The sequence below is a fragment of the Carcharhinus amblyrhynchos genome, chromosome 4 (assembly GCF_965287045.1).
Source record: "Carcharhinus amblyrhynchos chromosome 4, sCarAmb.v2.hapA, whole genome shotgun sequence".
Taxonomy (NCBI): domain Eukaryota; kingdom Metazoa; phylum Chordata; class Chondrichthyes; order Carcharhiniformes; family Carcharhinidae; genus Carcharhinus; species Carcharhinus amblyrhynchos.
In genome coordinates, this window is record NC_137327.1 from 46,638,189 (window position 1) to 46,662,880 (window position 24,692).

General features: G+C 41.8%; 1 protein-coding gene across 1 annotated transcript in view; it reads right to left on the reverse strand.

Annotated features, from left to right (window-relative positions):
* Nucleotides 1–24,692, reverse strand: part of LOC145341979 (11-beta-hydroxysteroid dehydrogenase type 2-like) — a 71,354-nt gene that overhangs the window by 24,532 nt on the left and 22,130 nt on the right. The window contains exon 3 of the mRNA XM_080187096.1: nt 22,055–22,240. Coding sequence (XP_080043222.1) covers nt 22,055–22,240 — 186 coding nt within the window. The remainder of the gene's footprint in view (nt 1–22,054; nt 22,241–24,692) is intronic.

Here is a 24,692-nt window from a genome sequence, read left to right on the forward strand (position 1 = left end):
AGTGGCGTAATACTCTCAGGTGTTAAGTCTCACTCACATTTCCTCCATTCTCTCGCATGTGCTCAGAATAAAACATCTTGTAGCTTTCAGTGGCAGGCAGACAAACAGAAAGATCTCTGCATCCTCAAGTTCACCTTCCCACCCAGCTTTGTGTCACATGCAAATTTGGAGATATTACATCTAGTTCCCTTATCTAACTCATTAATATACATTGTGAATAGCTGTGGTCCTAGCACAGGAGTGTTCTTTTCCTGCTGGGGAACACTTCAGCAGTCACGGGCATTCAGCCTTTGATCTTTGGTTAAGCGTTCTCCAAGGCAGCCTTCACAACACACAACGCAGAGTCGCTGAGCAGAGACTGATAGCCAAGTTCTGCCACAAGGACGGCTTCAACCAGGATCTTGGGTTCATGTCACACTATCTGTAACCCCCACAATTTGCCTGGGCTTGCAAAATCTCACTAGCTGTCCTGGCTGGAGACAATACACATCTCTTTAATCTGTGCTTAACCCTCTCTCCACTCACATTGTCTGTACCTTTAAGACTTGATTACCTGTAAAGGCTCACATTCCAACCACTATTTTGTAAATTGAGTTTGTGCCTTCATATGCCCTGTTTGTGAACAGAACTCCCACTCACCTGATGAAGGAGCAGCATTCTGAAAGCTTGTGCTACCAAATAAACCTGTTGGACTTTAACCTGGTGTTGTGAGACTTCTTACTGTGCTCTCAGGGGAAAGCAGCAGAAGCCAAACTTATTGCACCACAGTTGGCTCTGCTGCATGGGACAGGAGTAAAACGTGTGGGATGCAATTGTTATTGGGGATTCAATTGTAAGGGAATAGACAGGTGGTCACAAACGAGACTCTAGGATGGTATGTTACCTCCCTGGCACTGGGGCCATATATGTCTCACAGCAGCTACAGGACATTCTGGTGGGGCAGCTGTAAGCTGAAAAGTAGGACCTTAAAGATAGTGATCTTAGGGTTACTACCAGCGCCACCTAATAGTCAGAGCTGAAAAAGCAGGATTTATTGGATGAATGCATGGCTGAAGGGATGGTGCAAGGTGGTGGTGGTGGTGGTTTCAGATTTCTGGCACATTGGGATTGGTTCTGGGGGAAGTGGGACAAATACAAACTGAATGGATTGCACCTGGGCAGGACCAGGAATGATGACCTAAGGAGTGTGGTTTCTAGAGGGATTGGGCGGAGGGGGGTTAAAAATAAAGTAGCAAAGGAATGGGAACCTATGCAAGGAGTCAGAGGAGGGGGAAACAAGAGAAAGAACAAAAGACAAAAAAGTGAATAAGAAAAGTGACATGCAGAGAAACTAAGGTGGAATCAAGCAGGGCCATTGTAAAAAATAATGGGAACAGGAGAAGGATTGTTAAAAAGATAAGCCTTAAGACTTTGTCCCTTAATGCATGGAGAATTCACAATAAAGTGGATGAATTAATTGTGCAAATAAATGTAAATGGGTATGAAATAGTTAGCATTGCAGAGAGATGGCTGCAGGGTGATCAGGGATGGGAATTGAACATCCAGGGGTATTCAGTATTGAGTAAAGACAGACAAAAAGGAAAAGGTAGTGGAGTTGCATTGCTGATTAAAGAGCAAATTAACACAATCTGAGGAAGGATATTAACTCTGATGTAGAATCTGTATGGGTAGAGCTGAGAAACACCAAGGGCAAAAGTCGTTAGTGGGGGTTGTATAAGGATCCCAATATTAGAGTGGTAATGTTGGTGATGGCATTAAACAGTAAATTAGAGACGCATATGCTAAAGCAGCATCTGTAATTATGGGTGATTCTAGCCTGCATATAGATTGGACAAATCAGACTAGTAAAAATAGCAGGGTGGAACAATTCTTTGAGTGTATATGGTTTGGGTTTCTGGACCAATATGTTGAGGGACCAACTGGAGAACAGGTCATCCTAGACTGGGTATTGTTTAATGAGAAATATATATTTGGCAATCTAGTTGTGCGAGACTCCTTGGGGAAGAGTGACCATAATATAGAATTCTTCATCAAGTTGGACAGTTAAGTAGTTGATTCGGAGGCTACAGTCCCGAATCTAAATAAACAAAATTATGATGATGAGGTGTGAGATGGCTATGATGGATTGGGAATATTACTTGAATGGCAAATATTCAAAGACAGTATGGGTAAACTTCAACAATTATTCATTCTTGCCTGGCTCAAAAATAAAACGGGAAAAGTGGCCAAACCATGACTTGCAAAAGAAGTTAGGGATAGTATGAGGATTCAAGGAAGAGGCATACAAACTGGCCAGAAAAAACAGCAGACATGAGGATTGGGAGCAGTTTAGAATTCAGCAAAGGAGGACCAAGGGATTGATTGAGAAGGGGAAAATAGAATACGAGAGTAAACTTGTAGGGAATATAAAAACTGAATGTAAAAGTTTCTATAGGTGTGTGAAGAGAAGATTTGTAAAGACAAATATAGTTCCATACATTCAGAATCAGGGGAATTTATAAAGGGAAACAAAAAAATAGTTGACCAACTAAATACATATTTTGGAGGACACAAATAATATACCAGAAATGTTAAGGAACACAGGGTTTAATAAGAGCGAGGAACTGAAAGAAATCAGTATTAGTCAGGAAATGGTGTTGGGGAAATTGATGGCCAATATGTCCCCAGGACTTAACATCCCATAGCACTTAAGGACACGGCCTGAGAAACAGTGGATGTGTTAGTGATCATCTTCCAAGATTCTGTAGAGTCTAGAATAGTTTCTATGGATTGGAGAATAGCTAATGTAACTCAATTATTTAAAAAGGGAAGTAGAGAGAAAACAGGGAATTATAGACCAGTCAGCCTGACATCAGTAGTGGGGAAAACGCTCAAACCCATTTTAAAAGATTTAATAGCAGACTACTTGGAAAACAGTGACAGAGTCAGCAAGGATTTATGAAAGGGAAATCATGCTTGACAAATCTACTGGAATTCTTCAAAGATATAACTAGTAGACTTGATGATGGGGAACCAGTGAATGTGGTTGATTTGGACTTTCAGAAGGCTTTCAACATGGTCCCACATAAGAGGTTAATGTGTAAAATTAAAACACATGGGATTGTGGTAGTGTATTAAGATGGATAGAAAACTGGTAGGCAGACAGAAGAGAAAGAGTAGGAATAAATGAGTCTTTGTCCACTGGCAGACAGTGATTAGTGGAGTACCGCAGGAACCAGTGCAAGGACCCCAGCTATTCATTATGTATATTAATGAGTTAGATAAGGGAACTAAATGTAATATCTTCAAATTTGCAGATGACACAAAGCTGGGTGAGCTGTGAGGAGGATGCAGAGATCTTTCAGTGTGATGTGGACAAATTAAGTGGGTGGGCAAATGCATGGTAGATGCAGTATAATGTGGATAAATATGAGGTTTTCTATTTTGGTTGCAAAAACAGAAAGGTGAATTATTATCTGAAGGGCTATAGATTGAAAGACAGGAATGTGCAAAGAGACCTGGGAGCCTTGTAGACCAGTTGCTGGAAGTATGCAATCAGGTCCAGCAGAGTATGAAGGAGGCAAATGATATGTTGACCTTCACATCAAGAGGATTCAAGTACAGAAGCACGGATATCTTGATGCAATTATACAGGGCCTTGGAGTGGCTACACCTGTACTCATGTACTTAAGCAACAACTGCACCTACAATTCACCAATGATATTAAAGAACACATGGCAATCATTGAGTGGACAGAATTCTGATGCATATGGACACAGTGATGCTGAGGGAGGCCTATTGAACCGTACTTGAGGGGCAGTCAAATTCTGAATGCAAGAGCACTGGAATAGTGTGCACAGTTTTAGTCTCCTTATCTGAGGAAGGATGTTTTTGCTCTTGAAGGAGTGCAGCAAAGATTTACCAGACTGACTCCTAGGATGGCAGGACTAACATGTAAGGAGAGATCGAGTTGGTTAGGTTTATATTTGGGGGGACCTCATAGAAACTAATAAAATTCTAACAGGACTAGACAGGGTCAGTGCAAGAATGTCCCCGATGGTAGAGGAGGCCAGAACCAGGGGTCACAGTGCAAGGACACAGGGTAGACCATTTAAGATTGAGATGAGGAGAAATTTCTTCACCAAGAGAGTAAGAGACCTGTGGAATTCTCTACCACAGAAATGGAGGCCAAAACATTGTATGTTTTCAAGAAGGAGTTAGATATCGCTCTTGGGGCAAAGGGTATCAAAGAATATGGGGGAAAGCAGGAACAGGTTACTAAATTAGATGATCAACCATGATCATATAGAATGGTGGAGCAGGATTGAAGGGCTGAATAGCCTACTACTCCTCCTATTTGCTATGTTTTGACATCATTGTAGCTTGGCATGTCACTGAGACCTGATCACTAACCTGTCAAGATCGTGGGAATAATGACAGCACTACAAAGACACATATTAAATGAAGACACTCACAGACCTCTACCAGCTCCGAGGAAAGAAAAGGAAGCATTTCCTGCATTTGGAATCCCATGACCTTGTGATCATGGCACTTGAAAGGCTGGCATCATCACACTTAGCAGGTCACTGCATATGTGGCAATCTGTCAGGTGGGACATCGGTGTATGCTCAGTAGCCTACCACCAGCCCCCCCACCCTCATCACCGACATCATAAGAACTAGGAGCAGGAGTAGGGCATCTGACCCCATTCAATAGTCATAGAGGTTTACAGCATGGAAACAGGCCCTTTGGCCTAACTTGTCCATGCCGTTCTTTTATTTTAAAACCCCTAAGTTAAACCCAATTGCCCGCATATGGCCCATTTCCCTCTATACTCATCGTACCTGTCTAAATGCTTTTCAAAAGACAAAATTGTACCCGCCTCTACTACTACCTCTGACAGCTTGTTTCAGACATTCACCACCCTCTGTGTGAAAAACATTGCCCCTCTGAACACTTCTGTATTTTTCCCCTCTCACCTTAAACCAATGCCCTCTAGTTTTAGACTCCCTACCTTTGGGAAAAGATATTGACTATCTACCTTGTCTATGCCCTTCATTATTTTACAGACGTCTATAAGATCATCCCTCAGCTTCCTACGCTCCAGTGTAAAAAGTCTCAGTCTATCCAGCCTCTCCTTATAACTCAATCCATTAAGTCTCAGTAGCTTTCTAGTAAATCTTTTCTGCACTCTTTCTGGTTTAATAATATCCTTTCTATAATAGGGTGACCAGAATTGCACACAATATTCCAACTGTAGCCCTACCAATGTCTTGTACAACTTCAACAAGACATTTCAACTCCTGTATTCAATGGTCTGACCAATGAAACCAAGCATGCGAATGCCTTCTTCACCACTCTGTCCATCTGTGACTCCACTTTCAAGGAGCTATGAACATGTGCCCCTAGATCTCTTAGTTCTGTAACTCTCCCCAACACCTTACCATTAACTGAGTAAGTCCTGCCCTGGTTCAATCTACCAAAATGCATCACTTTGCATTTATCTAAATTAAACTCCACCTGCCATTTGCTAGTCCACTGGCCCAATTGATCAAGATCTCGTTGCAATTGGAGATAACTTTCTTCACTGTCCACTATACCATCAATTTTGGTGTCATCTGCAAAGTTACTAACCATGCTTCCTAAATTCTCATGCAAACCATTAATATGGTCACAGGTCTACGGTGTGAAAAACAACTCTGTACAACCATCCAACAGAAGCTAATTTTGTATCCATTTAGATACCTCACCCTGGATCTAGTGAGGTTTAACCTTATGCAACAACCTACCATGCAGTACCTTGTCAAAGGCCTTGCTAAAATCCATGTAGATAACATCAACTACACTGCCCTCATCTACCTTCTTTGTTACCCCTTCAAAAAACTCAATCAAATTTGTGATTTTCCACTCACAAAGCCATGCTGACTGTCCCTAATCAGTACTTAGATCTTGTCCCTCAAAATACCTTCCAACAATTTACCCACCACAGATGTAAGGCTCACTGGCCTGTAGTTCCCAGGCTTTCCCCTGCAGCCCTTTTTAAACAAAGGCACAACATTTGCCACTCTCCAATCTTCAGGCACCTCCCTCACCCGTTACTATCGATGATTCAAATATCTCGGCTAGGGAACCCGCAATTTCCTCCCTAGCCTCTCACAATGTTTTGGGATACACTTCATCAGGTCCCAGGGATTTATCTACCTTGATGCACTTTAAAACTTCCAGCACCTCCTTCTCTGTAATATGTACACTCCTCAAGACATCACTATTCATTTCTCCAAGCTCCCTAACTTCCATGCTTTTCTCAACAGTAAATATTGATGAGAAATATTCATTTAGGATCTCACCCAAGATCATGGCTGATCTTTTCATGGACTTAGCACCACTCACCTGCCTGTTCACCATAACCCTTAATTCCGTTATTGTTCAAAAATCTATCTTTGCCTTAAAAACATCCGGAATAAGGTCAGGTGAACTTGGAACATGGATTGGCATTTGGGACTATGATGTGGCCATTACGGGTTAGAACAAGGACAGGAATGGTTGTTGGCAGTTCCGGGGTATAGATGTTTCAGTAAAAGTAGGGAAAGCAGTAAAAGAGATGGAGGAGTAGCATTGTTAATCAAGGATAATTTAACGGCTGCTGAGAAGCATTTCGAGTGGGAGCTGCCTACTGAAGTAATATGGGCTGAAGTTAAAAATAGGAAAGGAGCGGTCACATTGTTAGGAGTTTTCTATAGGCCTCCAAATAGTAATAGAGATGTGGAGGAGGAAATGGCAAAGCAGATTATGGATAGGTGTGGAGGTAAAGGGTAGTCATCATGGGTGACTTTAATTTTCCAAATATTGATTGGAACCTTTGTAGGTCGAACAGTTCGGATGGGGCACTTTTTTACAGTGTGTGCAGGAGGGTTTCCTGATAGAATATATGGATAAGCTGACAAGAGGTGGGGCGACATTGGACTTGGTACTGGGTAATGAACCGGGCCAAGTGTTAGATTTGTTTGTGGGAGATCACTTTGGAGATAGTGACCACAATTCAGTGTCTTTCATTATTACAGTGGAGAGGGATAGGGTCACATGACAGGGCAAGGTTTATAATTGGGGTGGGGTAATTATGATGCGATTAGGCAAGAATTAGAGAGCATAAGATGGGAACAGAAACTGTCAGGTAAAGGCACAAATGAAAAGTGGAGCTTGTTCAAAGAACAAATACTGTGTGTCCTTGATAGATATGGCCCTGTCAGGCAGGGAGGAAATGGCTGAGTAGGGGAACCATGGTTCACAAAGGAGGCTGAATGTCTTGTCAAGAAGAAAAAGGAAGCCTATGTAAGGATGAGAAAACAAGGTTCAGTTGGGTCGCTTGAGGATTACAAGGTAGCAAGGAATGAGCTAAAAAAAAGACTTCGGAGAGCTAGGAGGAGGCATGAGAAGTCCTCATGGGTCAGATCAAGGAAAACCCCAAGGCTTTTTACTCTTATGTGAGAAATAAAAGAATGACCAGGGTCAGTATGGAGCCGGTCAAGGATAGTAATGGGAACTTGTGCATGGAGTCAGAAGAGATAGGTGAGGCATTGAATGAATACTTTTCTTCAGTGTTCACTAAGGAGAGGGGCCATGTTTTTGAGGATGTGTGTGTGATACAGGCTGATAGGATGGAAGAGGTAGATGTTCTGAGGGAAGATGTATTAGCAATTTTGAAAAACCCGAGGGTCGATAAGTCCCCTGGGCCAGATGGGGTATCTCCTAGGATACTTTGGGAGGCAAGGGATGAGATTGTGGAGCCTTTAGCTTTGATCTTTGGGTCCTCACGGGGATTGTACCAGAGGACTGGAGAGTGGCAAATGTTGTTCCTCTCTTCAAGAAAGGAAATAGGAATGACCCTGGTAATTATAGGCCAGTTAGTCTTACTTCGGTGGTCAGTAAATTAATGGAAAAGGTCCTGAGGGATAGGTTTTATGACCATTTGGAAAGATGCAGATTAATCTGGGATAGTCAGCACGGATTCATGAGGGGTAAGTCTTGCCTCACAAATCTGATTGAATTGTTTGAGGCGATAACTGAAGTGTGTAGATGAAGGTAGAGCAGTTGATGTCGCATACATGGATTTTAGTAAGGCGTTTGATAAGGTTCCCCATGGTAGGCTCATGAAGAAAGTAAGGAGGTGTGAGGAAGTTTGGCGGATTGAATAAGTAACTGGCTATCTCATAGAAAGTTATGATGTGGAGATGCTGGCATTGGACTGGAGTAAATACAGTAAGAAATCTCACAACACAAGGTTAAAGTCCAACAGGTTTATTTGATAGCAAACGCCACTAGCTTTCAGGGCTTTTTGCCACTCACCTGACGAAGGGGAAAAGCCCTGAAAGCTAGTGGCGTTTGCTACCAAATAAACCTTTTGGACTTTAACCTGGTGTTATGAGACTTCTTACTGTATCTCATAGAAGACAGAGGGTGGTGGTGGAAGGAAAATTTTCAAACTGGAGGCCAGTTACCAGTGGTGTACCACAGGAATCAGTGCTGGGTCTTCTGCTATTTGTGATTTTTATCAATGACTTGAAAGAGGGGGCTGGAGGGTGGGTTAGTAAATTTGCCAATGACACCAAGGTTGGAATAGTGAATGAGGGCTTTTGTAGGCTGCAAAAAGACATTGATAGGATGCAGAGCTGGGCAGCAGATGGAGTTTAACCCCGATAAGTGCGGGTGATTCATTTTGGAAGGACAAACTTAAATGTGGATTACAGGGTCAATGGCAGGGTTCTGAGGAATGTGGAGGAACAGAGAGATCTTGGGGTTCATATCCATAGATCTCTGAAGGTTACCACTCAAGTGGATAGAGCTGTGAAGAAGGCTTATAGTGTGTTAGCATTTATTAACAGGGGATTGTGTTTAAGAGTCGTGGGGTTATACTGCAACTACACAGGACCTTAGTGAGACCACATTTGGAATATTGTGTGCAGTTCTGGTCACCTCACTATAAGAAGCACTGGAGAGAGTGCAGAGGAGATTTACCAGGATGCTGCCTGGTTTGGAGGGTAGGTCTTATGAGGAAAGGTTGAGGGAGATGGGGCTTTTCTCTTTAGAGCGGACGAGGATGAGAGGCGACTTAATAGAAGTTCATAAGATGACAAGCGGGATAGATAGAGTGGACATTCAGAGACTATTTCCTCGGTGGATATAGCTGTTACTGTAAGGTTCATGATGTCTGAGGTAAATTGTTTACTCAGAGAGTGGTTGGGGTGTGGAAGGCACTGCCCGCTGTGATAGTGGAGTTGGACACTTTAGAAACTTTCAAATGGTTGTTAAATAGACTCATGGAGCACACCAGAATGATAGGGAGTGGGATAGCTTGATCCTGGGTTTGGACATAGCTGAGCACAACATTGAGGGCCGAAGGGCCTGTACTGTGCTGTACTGTTCTATGTTTCTATCCAATGAGGTAGCCTCAATCGCAAAAAGTTGATTTGCAGGTGCGGCAGCGAAGTAAGAAGGCAGACGGAATTGTGTCTTTCATTTCTAGAGGAATAGAGTTTAAAAACAGGGAGGATATGTTGCAGCTGTATAAGGTGCTGGTGAGGCCACACCTGGAGTACTAATTGAGTACTAGCCTCAATTGCTTCACAGATTCACAACTCTTTGTGTGAAGAAGTTCCCCCTCAACTCAGTCCTAAATCTGCTCCCCCCTACTTTGAGGCCCTGCCCCCTAGTTCTAGTTTCACCCGCTAGTGCAAACAACCTCCCTGCTTCTATCTTATCCATTCCCATTATAATTTTATATGTTTCTATAAAATCCCTCCTCATTCTTCTAAATTCCAATGAGTATAATTCCAGTCTGCTCAATCTCCCCTCATGAACCAATCCTCTTAACTCCGGAATCAACCTAGTGAATCTCCTTTGCACCATCCCCAATGTGGTAAGCAGATCAAAGGTGTACATAGTACTCCAGGTGTGGCCTCATCAGCACCTTATACAGCTGCAACATAATCTCCCTGTTTTTAAACTCTATTCCTCTAGAAATTAAAGACAAAATTCCATCTGCCTTCTTACTTCCCTGCCACACCTGCAAATCAACTTTTTGCAATTCATGCACAAGGACACCCAAGTCCCTTTGCACAGCAGCATGCTGCAATTTTTTACCATTTAAGTAACAGTCCATTTTGCTGTTATTCCTACCAAAATGGATGACTTCACAGATACCAACATTGTACTCCATTATCCCTCTGCAGACTTTCATTGTTCTCTGCATACTTTGCTCTATCACTCATCTCAGTGTCATCTTCAAACTACACTATACTTAGTCTCCAACTCATCTATGTTCACCGTAAACAACTGTGGTCCCACCACTGATTCCTGAGGCACACTACTAGTCACTGATTGCCAACCAGAAAAACATCCATTTATCCCCACTCTTTGCTTTCTGTTAGTTAACCAATCCTCTATTCATGCTAGTACATTACCCATAACACAATGCACCTTTATTTTATGCAACAGCCTTTTGTGCAGCACCTTGTCAAATGCCTTCTGGATACTCAGATACACCACATCCACCAGTTCTCTATTGTCCACCGCGTTCGTAATGTCCTCTAAGAATTCCAGTAACTGGTTAAACAAGACCTGCCTTTCACGAACCCATGCTATGTCTGTCCAATGGGACAATTTCTATCCAGACGTCTTGCTGTTTCTTCCTTGATCATAGATTCAAGCATTTTCCCCACTACAGAAGTTAAGCTAATGGGCCTATAATTAATCACCTTTTGTCTACCTCCCTTTTTATATGGTCACATTTGCTGTTTTCTAATCTGCGGGATCCTGCAGAGCCCAGTGAATTTTGGTAAATTACCACGAGCGCATTTGCTATTTCCCCGCCACCGCTTTTAGTATCCTGGGATGCATTCCATCAGAGCCAGGAGACTTGTCTACCTATAGCCCCCATTAGCTTGCCCAATATTACCTCTTTCGTGATACTGATCATTTCTAGGTCCTCACATGCCATAGCCTCCTTGTCATCGATTTTTTTTGTTTCTACTGTGAAGACTGACAGAAAAGACCTGTTCAATGACTCAGTCATTTCCATTATTAAATCCCTCTACTCATCCTCTAAAGGACTAATGTTTACTTTACCCATTCTTTTTCGTTTTATATATTTGTAGAAGCTTTTATTATCCGTTTTTATATTATGAGCTAGTTTACTCTCATAATCTCACTTTTCTTTATAGTTTTTTTCATGGCTTTCTGTTAACCTTTAAAGATTTCCCAATCCTCTAGTTTCCCAATAATCTTTGCCACTTTGTATGCATTATCTTTCAATTTGATACCCTTCTTTATTTCCTCAGCTATCCATGGCTGATAATCTATTTTCCTACAGTCCTTCCTTTTCACTAGTATGTATTTTTTCTGAGCACTGTGAAAAATTGCTTTGAAAGTCCTCCATTATTCCTCAATTGCTCCACCATAAAGTCTTTGCTCCCAGTCTACCTCAATCAACTCCTTCTTCCCTCATCCCATTATAGTCTTCTTTGTTTAAGCACAAGACACTGGTATTGGATTTTAAATTCAACCATACAGTGAATGTTCCTTCTGAGAAGATCCGCAACTGTGAGATCATTAATTATTCCTGTACTTGAGCAGAGTAGCGGGTTGAGAAAATCACATCCATATTCACAAAACTACCATATCTTTCTGGACACATGATCAACCAAAAGGATTGTTTTAATGTTGGCAGTAAAAAAAAGTAAAGTTTATTTATTAGTCACAAGTAGGCTTACATTAACACTGCAACAAAACTACTATGAAAATCCCCTAGTCACCACACTCCAGCACCGTTCTGATACACAAAGGGAGAATTTAGCATAGCCAATCCAGCTAACCAGCACACCTTTGGACAGTGGAAGGAAAACAGAGCACTCAGAGGAAATCCACGGGGAGAATGTGCAGATTCCACACAGAACAGATTCCACACAGAAAGTGAGGATTGCAGTGACATTTACACTTCTAGATTCTTCCATAGGCTATAGCAGCTGTGACCCGGTATACTAGCCAGGGTCAGTAAAATTGTAAATGCTTTATTTTATGACACAGCATCTTCCTTGTCCAATTTACCAAGGATTGTCAGCAGCAATATTCAATGGGCATAAATGGAAGACAATTCAATTTCCAATGGCACAATGGACAACAGAAATGTAATCATTTCAGTCGTCAATGCTGTCAAAATCAATAAGAAGAAGTTACATCATATCTCAGAAACATGGACATGCATGCATCCATTCCTAGCAATGTCTGATCAAAGCCACCTCATTTGCAGAGGCGATGTTCCCTGTAGTTCGCGTGCAGCCTGACAAGTGCCCTCCTATGTTGGGCTGTCTTTGTGGTGCTGATTCCCATGTGAATAACTATTGCTGCACCAGGTCCAAGTCAAATGACTACTGGTGGTTTTTGTTACTCATTCAAGGGATGTGGGCATCAGTGGCTGAGCCAGTGTTTACTCCCCATCCCTCCTTGCCTTCCAATTGAATGATTTGCTAGATCACTTCAGAGGGCAACTGAGAGTCAACCATATTGCTGTGAGCCAGACTGGATAAGGATGGCAGATTTTCTTCCCTAAAGGACATTAGTGAACAATTGACAATGGTTTCACAGTCATCATTAGACTTTTAATTCCAGATTTTCATTGAATTCAAATTTCACCATCTGGCATGGTGAGATTTGAACACAGATCCCCAAAGTATTACCCAGGGTCTCTGGATTACTAGTCCAAAGACAATACCACTGTCTCCCCTTTTGAGGTATATCAAACTTTTCTGACAGTGCCAGAGTTCTCCTCTTTGCTTATTTAGAAGCCCAAAAGGAGTGAACAAATAGTTCTCAGGAGTTCCATACTTTCAATCCATTGGCAAGTTTCTTTATTTACTCTATTTAAATATTTTGGCGCAGATAGTGTGGCCAGTAGTGAAGTGGAGTCCAACTTTACAGAAAAATATGAATTTATCTTGTTCGCTAGCTGTAGCAAGAACCAGCAATTCTTGCTGCCTTTCAACATTGACAGGATCTGTGAGAATGCAGTTCACTGCCAGTGAAGTCTGCCCCTAAAGATATTATGGCCTCAATTTTCACCCATTGGTCACGTGCATTTGGCAGACCTGGAAGTGCGCAAAAACACGTTCCTGGCTGTGGTTTGCTCCGGAGCGCAATTTCACGCTGCCAGGCCAATTAGCCACATCCAGCCTGAAACACACTCTGCGAAAGGCTGAACACTGTCAGGGGGGGGCAGGTAGAGGGTGGGCACTGAGAAAAGAGTGTGGACTGGCACTTCCAATGTGCTCCCTCAGGGGCACAGTTGCCGCAGAGCTGTCTGAGCAAGTTGCTGAACTGTAAAAGTTAAATATCAGCACAAAATTGTCTAAGCAGCTCAATCATGCACAGACCTCAGGCCTCAGATACATTTGTTAATTTAATTTATGCCTTGATCTTTCACACAACCCTGAATCAAGGTGATAGCTTAAATATAAAGGCCGCCTTGCCAATAGGCCCAGCCACCAACTGTAATGGCAGACACGCAGGGTAAAATCCCAGCCAATTGCTGTTTGATTAATTAAAACTGCCTTCTTGTTTTTTGGCACAAATGAACTTGCAACCCGTATATGCGGCTGCTAACCAAAATATCATGCAAGGAAGCAAAGATATCAGGACAAGACCTTCTCACACAACTTTATACACTTCCAGACTGAAGTGCCTGAACTTTGCACATAACATTCTGGCTCATGAGATGAAGACATACCCTTGAGTATTTTATTATGGTTGTAAATACATTCGAACATTCTTGAAAAGTATTTAAAAGTATTTTAAATAAATTAAGTTTTAATGATACAGTGAGGAGGATTATTTGTAAAATATGATTTAATTCATTACAAAAATGCTCTTTGTACTTTGAGTTTTGCAGGCCTTTGTTTTAGAAGTTGAAAATTATGATTAATGGATACATAAAGAAAGATGATTCAACTGATTATTGTACGGCATTAGCAGTTGCCGTGGAGTGTTTCCTGACTGATTTAAAAAGCAATTCATTTTAAACTCTTCCATAATTATAGCTGGCAGATTTTAACACTTCAGTGTGAAGATAGAAAAGATGAGGTAGATTGTTGGGTGTTAACAGATGATTAATTATCACGATTTAATGTAAGATTCTTAACAAATGACAGTGATCCAACGAGAGCAGATTCAATTAAAATGGAACAACTGTAACTTCTTTGAAAAAAAGTCAAATAACAGGATTGTTACCAAGCAACGTGCAAGCTGTTTGGAAACAATGTTAACTTATAATGACCAGACCGCAATAATTTCCAAACCAATTCTCAGTCACACTTAAGTACCATTTCCATAATTTGCATTATAAGTTTCAAGAACTTGGCTGCTGGGAAAGTGCAACACAGCTGAGAAATTCCAGTACGTATATTTACATTGATATCTGATATCTGCCATCCAGTCGGCAATTCTTCTCACAGCTTTCCAGAAAGCCAAGGAAGTAAATTATCAATCACAATGGCTTTGGTGTTTCTGAATGCTGATTCATAAATGTTGCATTTTTCCACGAAAATTCAAGGCTACAGGGAATTATTCCAAATGCACCTTTATCCATATTTAAAGGCAATATCTCTTGTTAAAGATTGCCAAAGTATTTCCATATTCTTCATAACCCCCACTCCCAAACATTGAGCGGCACAGTGGCACAATGGTTAGTAAGGCTGCCTTAGAGCACCAGGGACCCGGGTTCAGTTCCAACCTTGGGTCACTGTCTGTGTGGAGTTTGCCCATCTTCCCTGTGTCTGCATAGGTTTCTCTGGGTGCTCCAGTTTCCTCCCACTCCAAAGATGTGTGGGTTAGGTTGACTGACTATGCTAAATTGACCCTACTGTCAGGGGATTTGCAGGGTAAATATGTGGGGTTACGGTGATAAGGACTGGATGGGATTGTGGTCAGTGCAGACTTGATGGGCTGAATGGCCTCCTTCTGTATTGTAGGGATCCTATCTAAAAAAATTAGTATATCTCCCCTGAGTTTTGTTCACCAGTCTCTCTCTCTCATAACCAAACAATACAAACTTCTGGTAGTTTTTTGAAGGATTTTTAAAATCTTGCATTTACATTTCAAAAGCAAGAATCATGTGAAGGTACCAAGTAAAAGTTAAACCGAAGCAGTATATTCCTTTCTGTGGTGTTTACAGGTGGGAATGTTATTCTAGGTTGATTCTTTTCCTTCTCCGTAACTAATTCTAATATCATGACCACCATTCCTATGGCATTCTTTATTTAACCCACTTAATTTTCTGTGACTAGATCCAACGATACCACCTTCCTCACTGTGCAGGACACATACATTCAATATTACGGTAGTTAAGGTCTCCCATTATCACTGTGGATGTTGCACTTGAGGTATCCTTTAGTTTCCATGTCATGTGGAATTGCAAGCTGCAGGTCATGATATTCCTGCATTTTAAACTTAAAAAAAACTCCTACAAGGTGATTATTTAGACAATTGTTGATAACCAGGTCTAGACTGCTATTTTTATTTTCACTCCTCAAAGCAACCTAACCAAAGACTTTGGCCGGAATTCGCCAATCTCATTCACCTCACCACCACTGCCAGTGAGAACAGAAAATTTGGCACTCAGCCAAATCTCCATTCTTCACTATGGGAGAACAGAAGAATCCTGGATTCTGAAAGGTATAAGAAAATAAACATGAGTTTCCTCAGTAATTATTGGAAATCTGTAAAACTGTCTGGTGCTGAGAAAACTTGAGTCAGGGTTCTCTACATCCTGTCTACACAAGGACAAGATCTTGAAAGTGGAAGAAGGTGGAATTCAGGAAAGCTTCTGCCACGGCACAATTCATAAAGAGTGGAACTCAATCTGCAGGCATGGTAAAGAACTTATAAACAGTTGTATCATGGTTTTTAAAAAGCTCATCATTTTTCTCTAAAAAGTCTCCTCTAACAAAAGGAAAGATGTGTGAGGACTCCTTCATTCACCAAGATAGGAATTTATTTGAGTACTATAATCAATGTTTTGGTATGAAGGTCAAAGTACACCAATCCTCTGCTCCTCTTTCCCCATACATCATCAAAGTTAACCTAACTAAAGCACAGGCAGCAGAGATACACAACTAGAAGTTGTAGCAGGGCATTAATCAATGCTTTCCTTATAGAAGCCCAATAGTGCACATGGAGACCATTCAGCCCATCGAGTCTGCATTGACTTTCCTAAAGAGGATCTTACCCAGTCCCACCCCTGCTTTATCCCCATAACCCCGTGCATTTGGCATGGCTAATCCACCTAACCTTTGAACACAAAGGAGCAATTTAGCATGGCCAATCCATCTCTCCTGCACATCTTCAGACTGTAGGAGGAAACTGGAACACCTGGAGGAAACCCATACAGACACAGGGAGAGCATGCAAACTCCACACAGACAGTGACCTAAGGCTGGAAGTGAACCTAGGTTCCTGGTGCAGTGAAGCAGCAGTGCTAACCACTAGGCATTTGTGAAGGATGTTATGAGGAATAGCTGCAATCCTTCTTCTCATCAAAGATTTTCTAGCACAATATGTAGTGTTGCACGCAGCATTCAATAAAGTTTCAGCTAAGAGACTTCTTGGAAATAGCAATTCAGGATTCTTCAAAAGATCTTCCAGACCTCTCATATAAACTGGAACAGAAATATCAGCTTGTGATTTAATGACCTGTTTGGAAGAATTTGGAAGTTTCTGAACTGGAAGGAGTACAGGCCAGCATTTGTGCCCTTGTTATATGGAATTTTCAGACAGATAGTTTGGCAGCATAAGGTGCCAGAGCCCCTGGGCCATCTGTCAGGATTGCAGTTTAGAACTAAGCCACAGAAAAACTGCTGAGTCGGAAAAATAGACTATTTTCTTCCTGAGGCTTATAATTGAAGGCTTTAATTGAAATGTTTCTCTACTAACATAGAAATCGCTAAAAACAAAGCTTTCTACATATTCACAGTGGATAAACTATTAACCCGTTCAGCATATGAGAAATTCTATTATTTGCAGATACATATCCATTAGCAACTGAAACAGCAGAAACAATCTGTCTCTGAATCCAACTCTTTACCTTAAACTCTATCCTTAATGTGCTGTACTGTACGGTCACTGCTGTAAGAATGTCAGCTGAAGATGGTGTTCAGAGGCTCAAAACAGTTAAATAATTCCAAGCTTTTGCTGCTGTTCTGCAAAATACCCTGATTTTGGCCTCTGAGACTGACTGGTGGCAGATGTAGCCTGACTAAAGGTTAAGTTGGAACCTTATAGCTGTGGACATCATTATCTCTTATCTTTCTTTTGTGACTGTGGCCGTGCCTACTAAGAATTCATTATTTGGTGAAACATAATCAAATATAATCCTCTTTTATTACTCTTCAGTCTTAAATTTTGCTAGATTGACGTTTAAAATTAAGTTTTTTAGTATACACCTCTATTACATTTTTATTTCTACTTTGTTCAAATTACAGAACATTTTCAGTTAAGGCTTCATTTACAGTTCGAGTTTGAATAATAGACTTATGACCCATTTTCAGTCACAGGGTCACAATTAATGTTCTGTCCATTCTCATTTAGGTTGCGAGTGTTTAAACCTTATTTAATTGATGGCTGTGGAGGGCCAAGTGAGTTCCATGTTGCTGGTTGGCTAAGTGTATAGCGGGTGGCCAACAAGTTACTGATCACTTTCTCCTCTTAAAGGCAGTCTGTCTGTCTTAAAAGGTAAACTGTATTCTTGGAAGGAGGCTGCTGCTAACTGCAAATAGGAACTGCACAAGTGGAACATTCGGGAAGTGAGGGAGCTCCGAAGTTCAACAATGCAGTGCTAGAAGCCATGTTGATGGAGGTTGACAGAAGGAAAACTGAAAGGGTTATTAGTCATTCATACAAGTTTAAAAATCTCACAGGCTGAAAAACAAAGGTCTTCTTATAAGAATCTTCACAGACAAACACCAAGGCCATTAGTCTGGCAAAGCACATAAATCAGACATTTGTAGCTGGAAAATGGGAGGGATCCACAGAAACGAGCCATACTATGAAGTTTTTGTGCTGATTTGATATTATAATGAAGCAAGCATAAAGGGATGATGATTGGTTTATGCTAATCACTTGTAATTGAGTTTGAAAAGTTTAATTGCCTTTGTATCTTGGAATACGTCACTCTGGCAAGCTACAGGGATGTGAACTGTAGCTTCCCAGTGTCCTTGCTATAGCTTGTATTAAAACAGCTGTTTAAGAGAACTATGTGACTTGTCTGATTACTCAAAGGGTAAAGTTGTGATCAATTAAAAGGTTGACAGCAAAGCCCACAACAAAAGGATCATATTTCTGTCTGGGGATAACAGGCCTTCAAAGCTAACTCTCCAAACTGAATGGGAGCAGTGCCTGGCATCTAGACCCGAGGACTTGGCAGTATGGTAGCTGTATGTATCTATACCCCACAAACTGTTAAAAAAGATGCCCCAACACCTATTCAAAGCCAATCAGGAAAAGGCAAAAATTGCTGACCTACTCATTGATGTCCATTTCCCATTACAACATCTACATCGCCGCTCTACCAAGCTCTGACACTGCACTCTTCACACTCCTTTGGTAGTCCCCAGCAGTCAGGACTCAAGCCTAATAACTTGATATTCCACCTCACCCTCCTACATCCACCAATGATGCCAAACTCATACCACTTCCTGCTGTTTAGATATACCTCCAGCTATTCAGCTGGGAGAGGCACATCACCCAAACACAGTGCAGCACAATCACTGACATTCTGCCCTCTCTCTTGCAGGATAAGGTCACCCATAGTAGAAAGCAGCAGAGCTGAACCAATGGAAAACAGTTAGTAAGCCTGCATTCCCCGTCTCTCGGAGGGAATGGTGGTGCACATCATGGAGATGGCTAGAACAGATTCTGTAGCATCTGCTGAATGCATTCAGAATAATGTTATATCACTGCCTTCTGCCTTTCACAACTCCCATTTCACCCTCAGCCTTCCACCTGGCATGATGTGAAGGCTGCAGGTGAAGTGACCTTGGACCTCTTCCATTACACCCCAGTTCCCTTCCCTTCTGAATTTTGCTTTTAAATACTCAAAGACTGCCACATAGCTGTCCAGTCTGCGCAGTCCAGGGAGGAAGAGTGTGTGCAACTGATAAAAGAAGCACCATCACATGATCTAACATCAGTAGCTACCAGCTGAACAGCATGAAAGTTAAAGGCTGCACACTGGTGAGTCACTGGGTAGGAATAGGCTACATAGGGCAGCATGGTGGCATAGTGGTTGGCACTGTGACCTCGAGTCATCTGCTGTATGGAGTCTGCACCTTCTCCCTATGTCTGTGTGGGTTTCCTCCAAGCGCTCCGGTTTCCTCCCACAGTCTGAAAGACGTGCTGGTTATGCACATTGGCCATGCTAAACTCTCCCTCATTGCACCCAAACAAATGCCAGAGTGTGGCGACTAGGAGATTTTTACAATAACTTCATTACAAACTAACTAACTTTAAAAAAAATCCCGGTCAAAGGGGAAAGGATAGTTCATGTGCCAACTGGTAGTTACTGGTAAGGTGAGTAAGTTAGGGTGAGTAAGCTAAAAAGGAGATAAACTATGGGCAATGGTACTTGGTCCCAGTTATGCTCATCTTTTTTGAGTTATGTGGATTATTCCAGTCCTACACAAGTCTGCTCCTGCAATTCTTTCTCCATTGCATTGATGACGATATTGGTGCCACTTCACGCTCTTGAACATACCTAGAAATATGTACCAATTTTACTTCCAATTTCCACCCCTCTCTCACATTCACATGGTCCATCTCTGACACTTCCCTTCCTTTTCTTGACCAATCTGTCTCCATTTCTGGTGATAGACTGATCACCAATGTTCATTACAAATTCACAGACTTCCACAGCTACCTCGACTACAGCTCTCCACACCTTCCTTCCTGTAAGGACTCCACCCCTTCTCCAAGTTTCTCCATATCCATCACATCTGTTCTAATGATGTCACCTTCAGAAATGGTGCTTCTCACACGTCTATGTCTTTCCTTAACCGATTCTCTCCAAACTGTGGTTAACAGGGCACTCAACCAGCTTTGATCCATTTCCTGTATGTATGCCCTCACCCCTTCCCTTCCCTCTCAGAGCCATGATAGGGTCCCCCTTGTCCTCAGTTTTCATTCCACTTGCTGCTACATTCAAAGGATCATCCTCTTAACACTTGTGCCAACTCAGGATGATGCTGCAAGAAACACACCTTCCCCTCACCACACACTCCCCCCATACAGGGACTGCTCTCTCTGTGACACCTCACCCCCTTTCCATGGCACCTTCCATTACAATCGCAGAAGGTGCAACACCTGCCCATTTATCTCCTCACCATTCAAGACCCCAAATACTCCTTTCATGTTAAGCAGTTTTACTCACACTTCCTTCAATTTGTATCCAGTGCTCGCAATGCGGTTGCCTTTAAACTGTGGAGACTAAATACAGACTGGGTGATTGCTTTACGGAACTCCTTCGCTTAGTCTGCAAGAATGACCCCAGCCTTCCTGTTGTTTGCCATTTTGACTCAGCACTTTGCTTCTATGCCCACAACTCTGTCCTTGGCCTGCTGCAATGTTCCAGTGAAACTCAACACAAACTGGAGAAGCAGCATTTCATCTTCCGATTAGGCATGTTACAGTCCTCAGGACCCAACACTGAGTTCAACAACTTTAGATTTTTGCCATTCTACTCCATCTTAACCCTCCACCCTCTATTTTTTTTAAATATCCCATACATGTATACATGGTGGCACAGTGGTTTGCACTGTTGCCTCATAGCGCCAGAGACCTGGGTTTGATTCCCAGCTTGGTCACTGTCTGTGTGAAGTTTGCACGTTCTCTCCTCCAGGTGCTCCGATTTCCTCCCACAGTCTGAAAGATGTCCTAGTTAGGTGCATTGACCTGAACAGGCGCCGTAGCATGGCGACTAAGGGAATTTCACAGTAACTTCATTGCAGTGTTAATGTAAGCCTGATTGGTTAATAAATAAACTTTGCTTTAAAATTTTCAATGCTTTAAACTCCTTCCCCCCCTCAGACCATCAGGCCATCTGTCTTTTGTCCTAAAGCTGCTTCTTCTTGTTGCAGTTTCCACAGTTCTAACACACCGTCCCCTCCTTCAGTTCTGGCAAAGAATCAAAAGACTGTTTCCCTCCCAAAAGGTGCTGGCAGACCTGCTGAGATTTTCCAGCATCCTCTGTTCTTGTTAAAAATCATTATTGTTCTGCACATAGGAGCTACCCTTTTTCCTTCTATTGAGGCAATTCACATTGATTGCTTACAGAAATACTTAAGGGAGCAGTTACAGACAGTAGCAGGAGCTGTAAAACCAGCTGTCCAATTACCTCCTCTCTCCTCACCCCCCCCAAGGCGGTAAACACTTTTACAAGGTGTAACAACAATGTACTTTTACTTCTTTCAATTTAGTTGACTGTATTCGCTGCTCACATATAATCTCCTTCATGTTAGGGCGAACAAACACAGATTGGGTGATTGCTTTCTGGAACAGCACCTCATTTCCCAATTTACAATCTTTTGACCTCAATGCCGATCAGTCCATGAACTCATTTCGATTTTTTTTAACCATGTGCCAATATAAACCTTGTTTTACGTGTTTTTGCTTTTGGATAGCTTCGTTAGTCTGACACTGACACTCACCCTGGGTAAACGCTTTGTCTCTTTACTAATAATAATACTCCCTTTGATTTTGGTTCCATGACATTTTGTCATTTGATCTCTCCCACCCTAAACCATATCCCAAACATTCCCACTTTTTTCTTCCTCCCCTCCCCCTCTCAATGGCATAAAACCTGTCAAATTTCTACCTTCAATTCCAAAAAAGAGACCTACAACTTGAAAAGTTAACTCTTTCCCTCTCCACAGATGTTGCCAGACCTGCTTCGTATTTCCAACACTTCCTTGTTATTTCAGATTTCCAGCATCTGCTGTATTTTGCTTTTATTTACATGCATAACAGGTTGACAGTGAACGTACCTGAGGGACTAGAAATATTAACAATTCTTCCTTTTGCTCGACGAATCAAGGGTAAAAATGTTTTAGTAACTTCAACTGTTCCAAAGAAATTGACTTCCATACATCGTTTATAAGCATCTGTTGGGATGATTTCTGCGTCACCAATGTGGGTTATGACGCCAGCATTATTAACTAATGCAAAGAGTCCTAGAAAAAGAGAAAAACAATTCACTTTTGATAGGATTTTCCATAGATATTAAGAACACCCAATTAAAAATATAAAAATGTAAATATGATCCTTTTTAAGTTACATGATGCTTTAAAAGCATTTTCTTTTTGAAAAAGTGAAGTTTATTCCAAGCCTTATGCTAAGTAGGTTCAAAATTGACCATTTCAAATGCATCCCATGTACTTACTATGATGAGGTCCTTCACTATATTATTATGAGAGCACATGGTATCACAGTGGTTACCACCAGGGACCTGGGTTTGATTCCCCGTTTGAGTCACAGTCTGTGTGCAGCCTGCATGTTCTCTCCATCTCTGCATGGGTTTCCACCGGCTGCTCCAGTTTCCTCCCATAGTCTGAAAAGACGTGCTGGTTAGGTGCATTGACCATGCTAAATTCCCCCTCAGTGTATCCGAAGAGGTGTCAGAGTGTGGCGACTAGGGGATTTTCACAGTGACTTCACTGCAGTGTTAATGTAAGCCTACTTATGGCACCAATAAGTAGATTTTAAAGCTACAGAACTGTGTTTCATAGCAGCAGTGATAGTTTTACCTATATATTCTATCCAGATCCTTAAGGATTTTGAATGCCTTTATCAAACTTCCCTCAATTTTTCTTGATATGGAGATGGCATTGGACTGGGATAGGCACAGTAAGAAGTTTCACAACACCAGGTTAAAGTCCAACAGGTTTATTTGGTATCACAAGCATTTGGAGCACTGCTCCTTCATCGGGTGAGTGAAGAGTTGGGTTCACAAACAGGGCTCAATTGCAAGATAATGGTTGGAATGAGAGTCGTTACGGATAATCAAGTCTTTACAGGTACAGACAATGCGAGTGGCAAAAGGGATAATCACAGGTTAAAGAGGTGTGAATTGTATCAAGCCAGGATAGTTAATAGGAGTTTGCAAGCCCAGGCCAAATGGTGAAGGTTACATATGGTGTGACATTAACCTAAAATCTCAGTTGAGGCCTCATGCATGCATAATTTAGCTATCAGTTTCTGCTTAGTGATTTTGCATTGTCATGCATACTGAAGGCTGCCTTAGAACCATAGAACACTACAACACAGAAACAGGCCTTTTGATCCTTCTTGGCTGTGCCAAACCATTTTTCTGCCAAGCCCCACTGACCTACACCTGGGCCATATCCCTCCACACCCTTCTCATCCATGTACCTGTCCAAGTTTTTCTTAAATGTTAAAAGTGAGCCTGCATTTACCACTTCATCTGGCAGCTCATTCCACACTCCCACCACTCTGTGTGAAGAAGCCCCCCCTAATATTCCCTTTAAACTTTTCCCCCTTCACCCTTAACCCATGTCCTTTAGATTTTTTTATTCTCCTAGGCTCAGTGGAAAAAGCCTGCTTGCATTCACTCTACCTATACCCATCATAATTTTGCTGATCCAATTTACCACATTATCATCCAGATCATTGATATAAATGACAAACAACAATGGACCCAGCACTGATCCCTGTGGCACATTACTAATCACAGGCCTCCACTCAGAGAAACAGTCCTCCACTACCACTTGCTGGCTTCTTCCATTGAGCTAACGTCTAATCCAATTTACTACCTCTCCATGTATATCTAGCTACTGAACCTTCCTAACTAACCTCCCATGCGGGACTTTGTCAAAGGTCTTATTGAAGGCCATGTAGACAACATCCACTGCCTTCCTTTCATCCACTTTCCTGCTAACCTCCTCGAAAAACTCTAATAGATAAGTTAAACATGACCTACCATGCACAAAGCCATGCTGACTCCCTCTAATAAGTCCCTGTCCATCCAAGTATTTGTAGATCCTATCTCTTAGTACTCCTTCTAATAATTTACCTACTACTGACGCCAAACTTACCAGCCTATAATTTCCCTGATTACTTTTTGAGCCTTTTTTAAACAATGGAACAACATGAGCAATCCTCCAATCATCCGGCACTTCACCTGTGGACACTGACATTTTAAATATATCTGCCAGGGCCCCTGCAATTTCAACACTAGTCTCCTTCAAGGTCCAAGGGAATACCCTGTCCGGTCCTGGGGATTTATCGACTCTGATTTACCTCAAGACAGCAAGCACCTCCTCCCCTTTAATCTGTATAGGTTCCATGACCTCCCTACTTGTTTGCCTTATTTCCGTAGACTCCATGCCAGTTTTCTTAGTAAATACAGACGCAAAAATCCCATTTAATATCTCCCTCATTTCTTTTGGTTCCATACAAAGCCAACCACTCTGATCTTCAAGAGGACCAATTTTATCCCTTACTATCCTTTTGCTCTTAATATACCTGTGGAAGCTCTTAGGATTATCCTTCACCTTGACTGCCAAAGCAACCTCATGTCTTCCTTCAGCCCTCCTGATTTCCCTCTTAAATAGTTTCTTGCACTTTTTATACTCCTCAAGCATCTTATTTGTTCCCAGTTGCCTA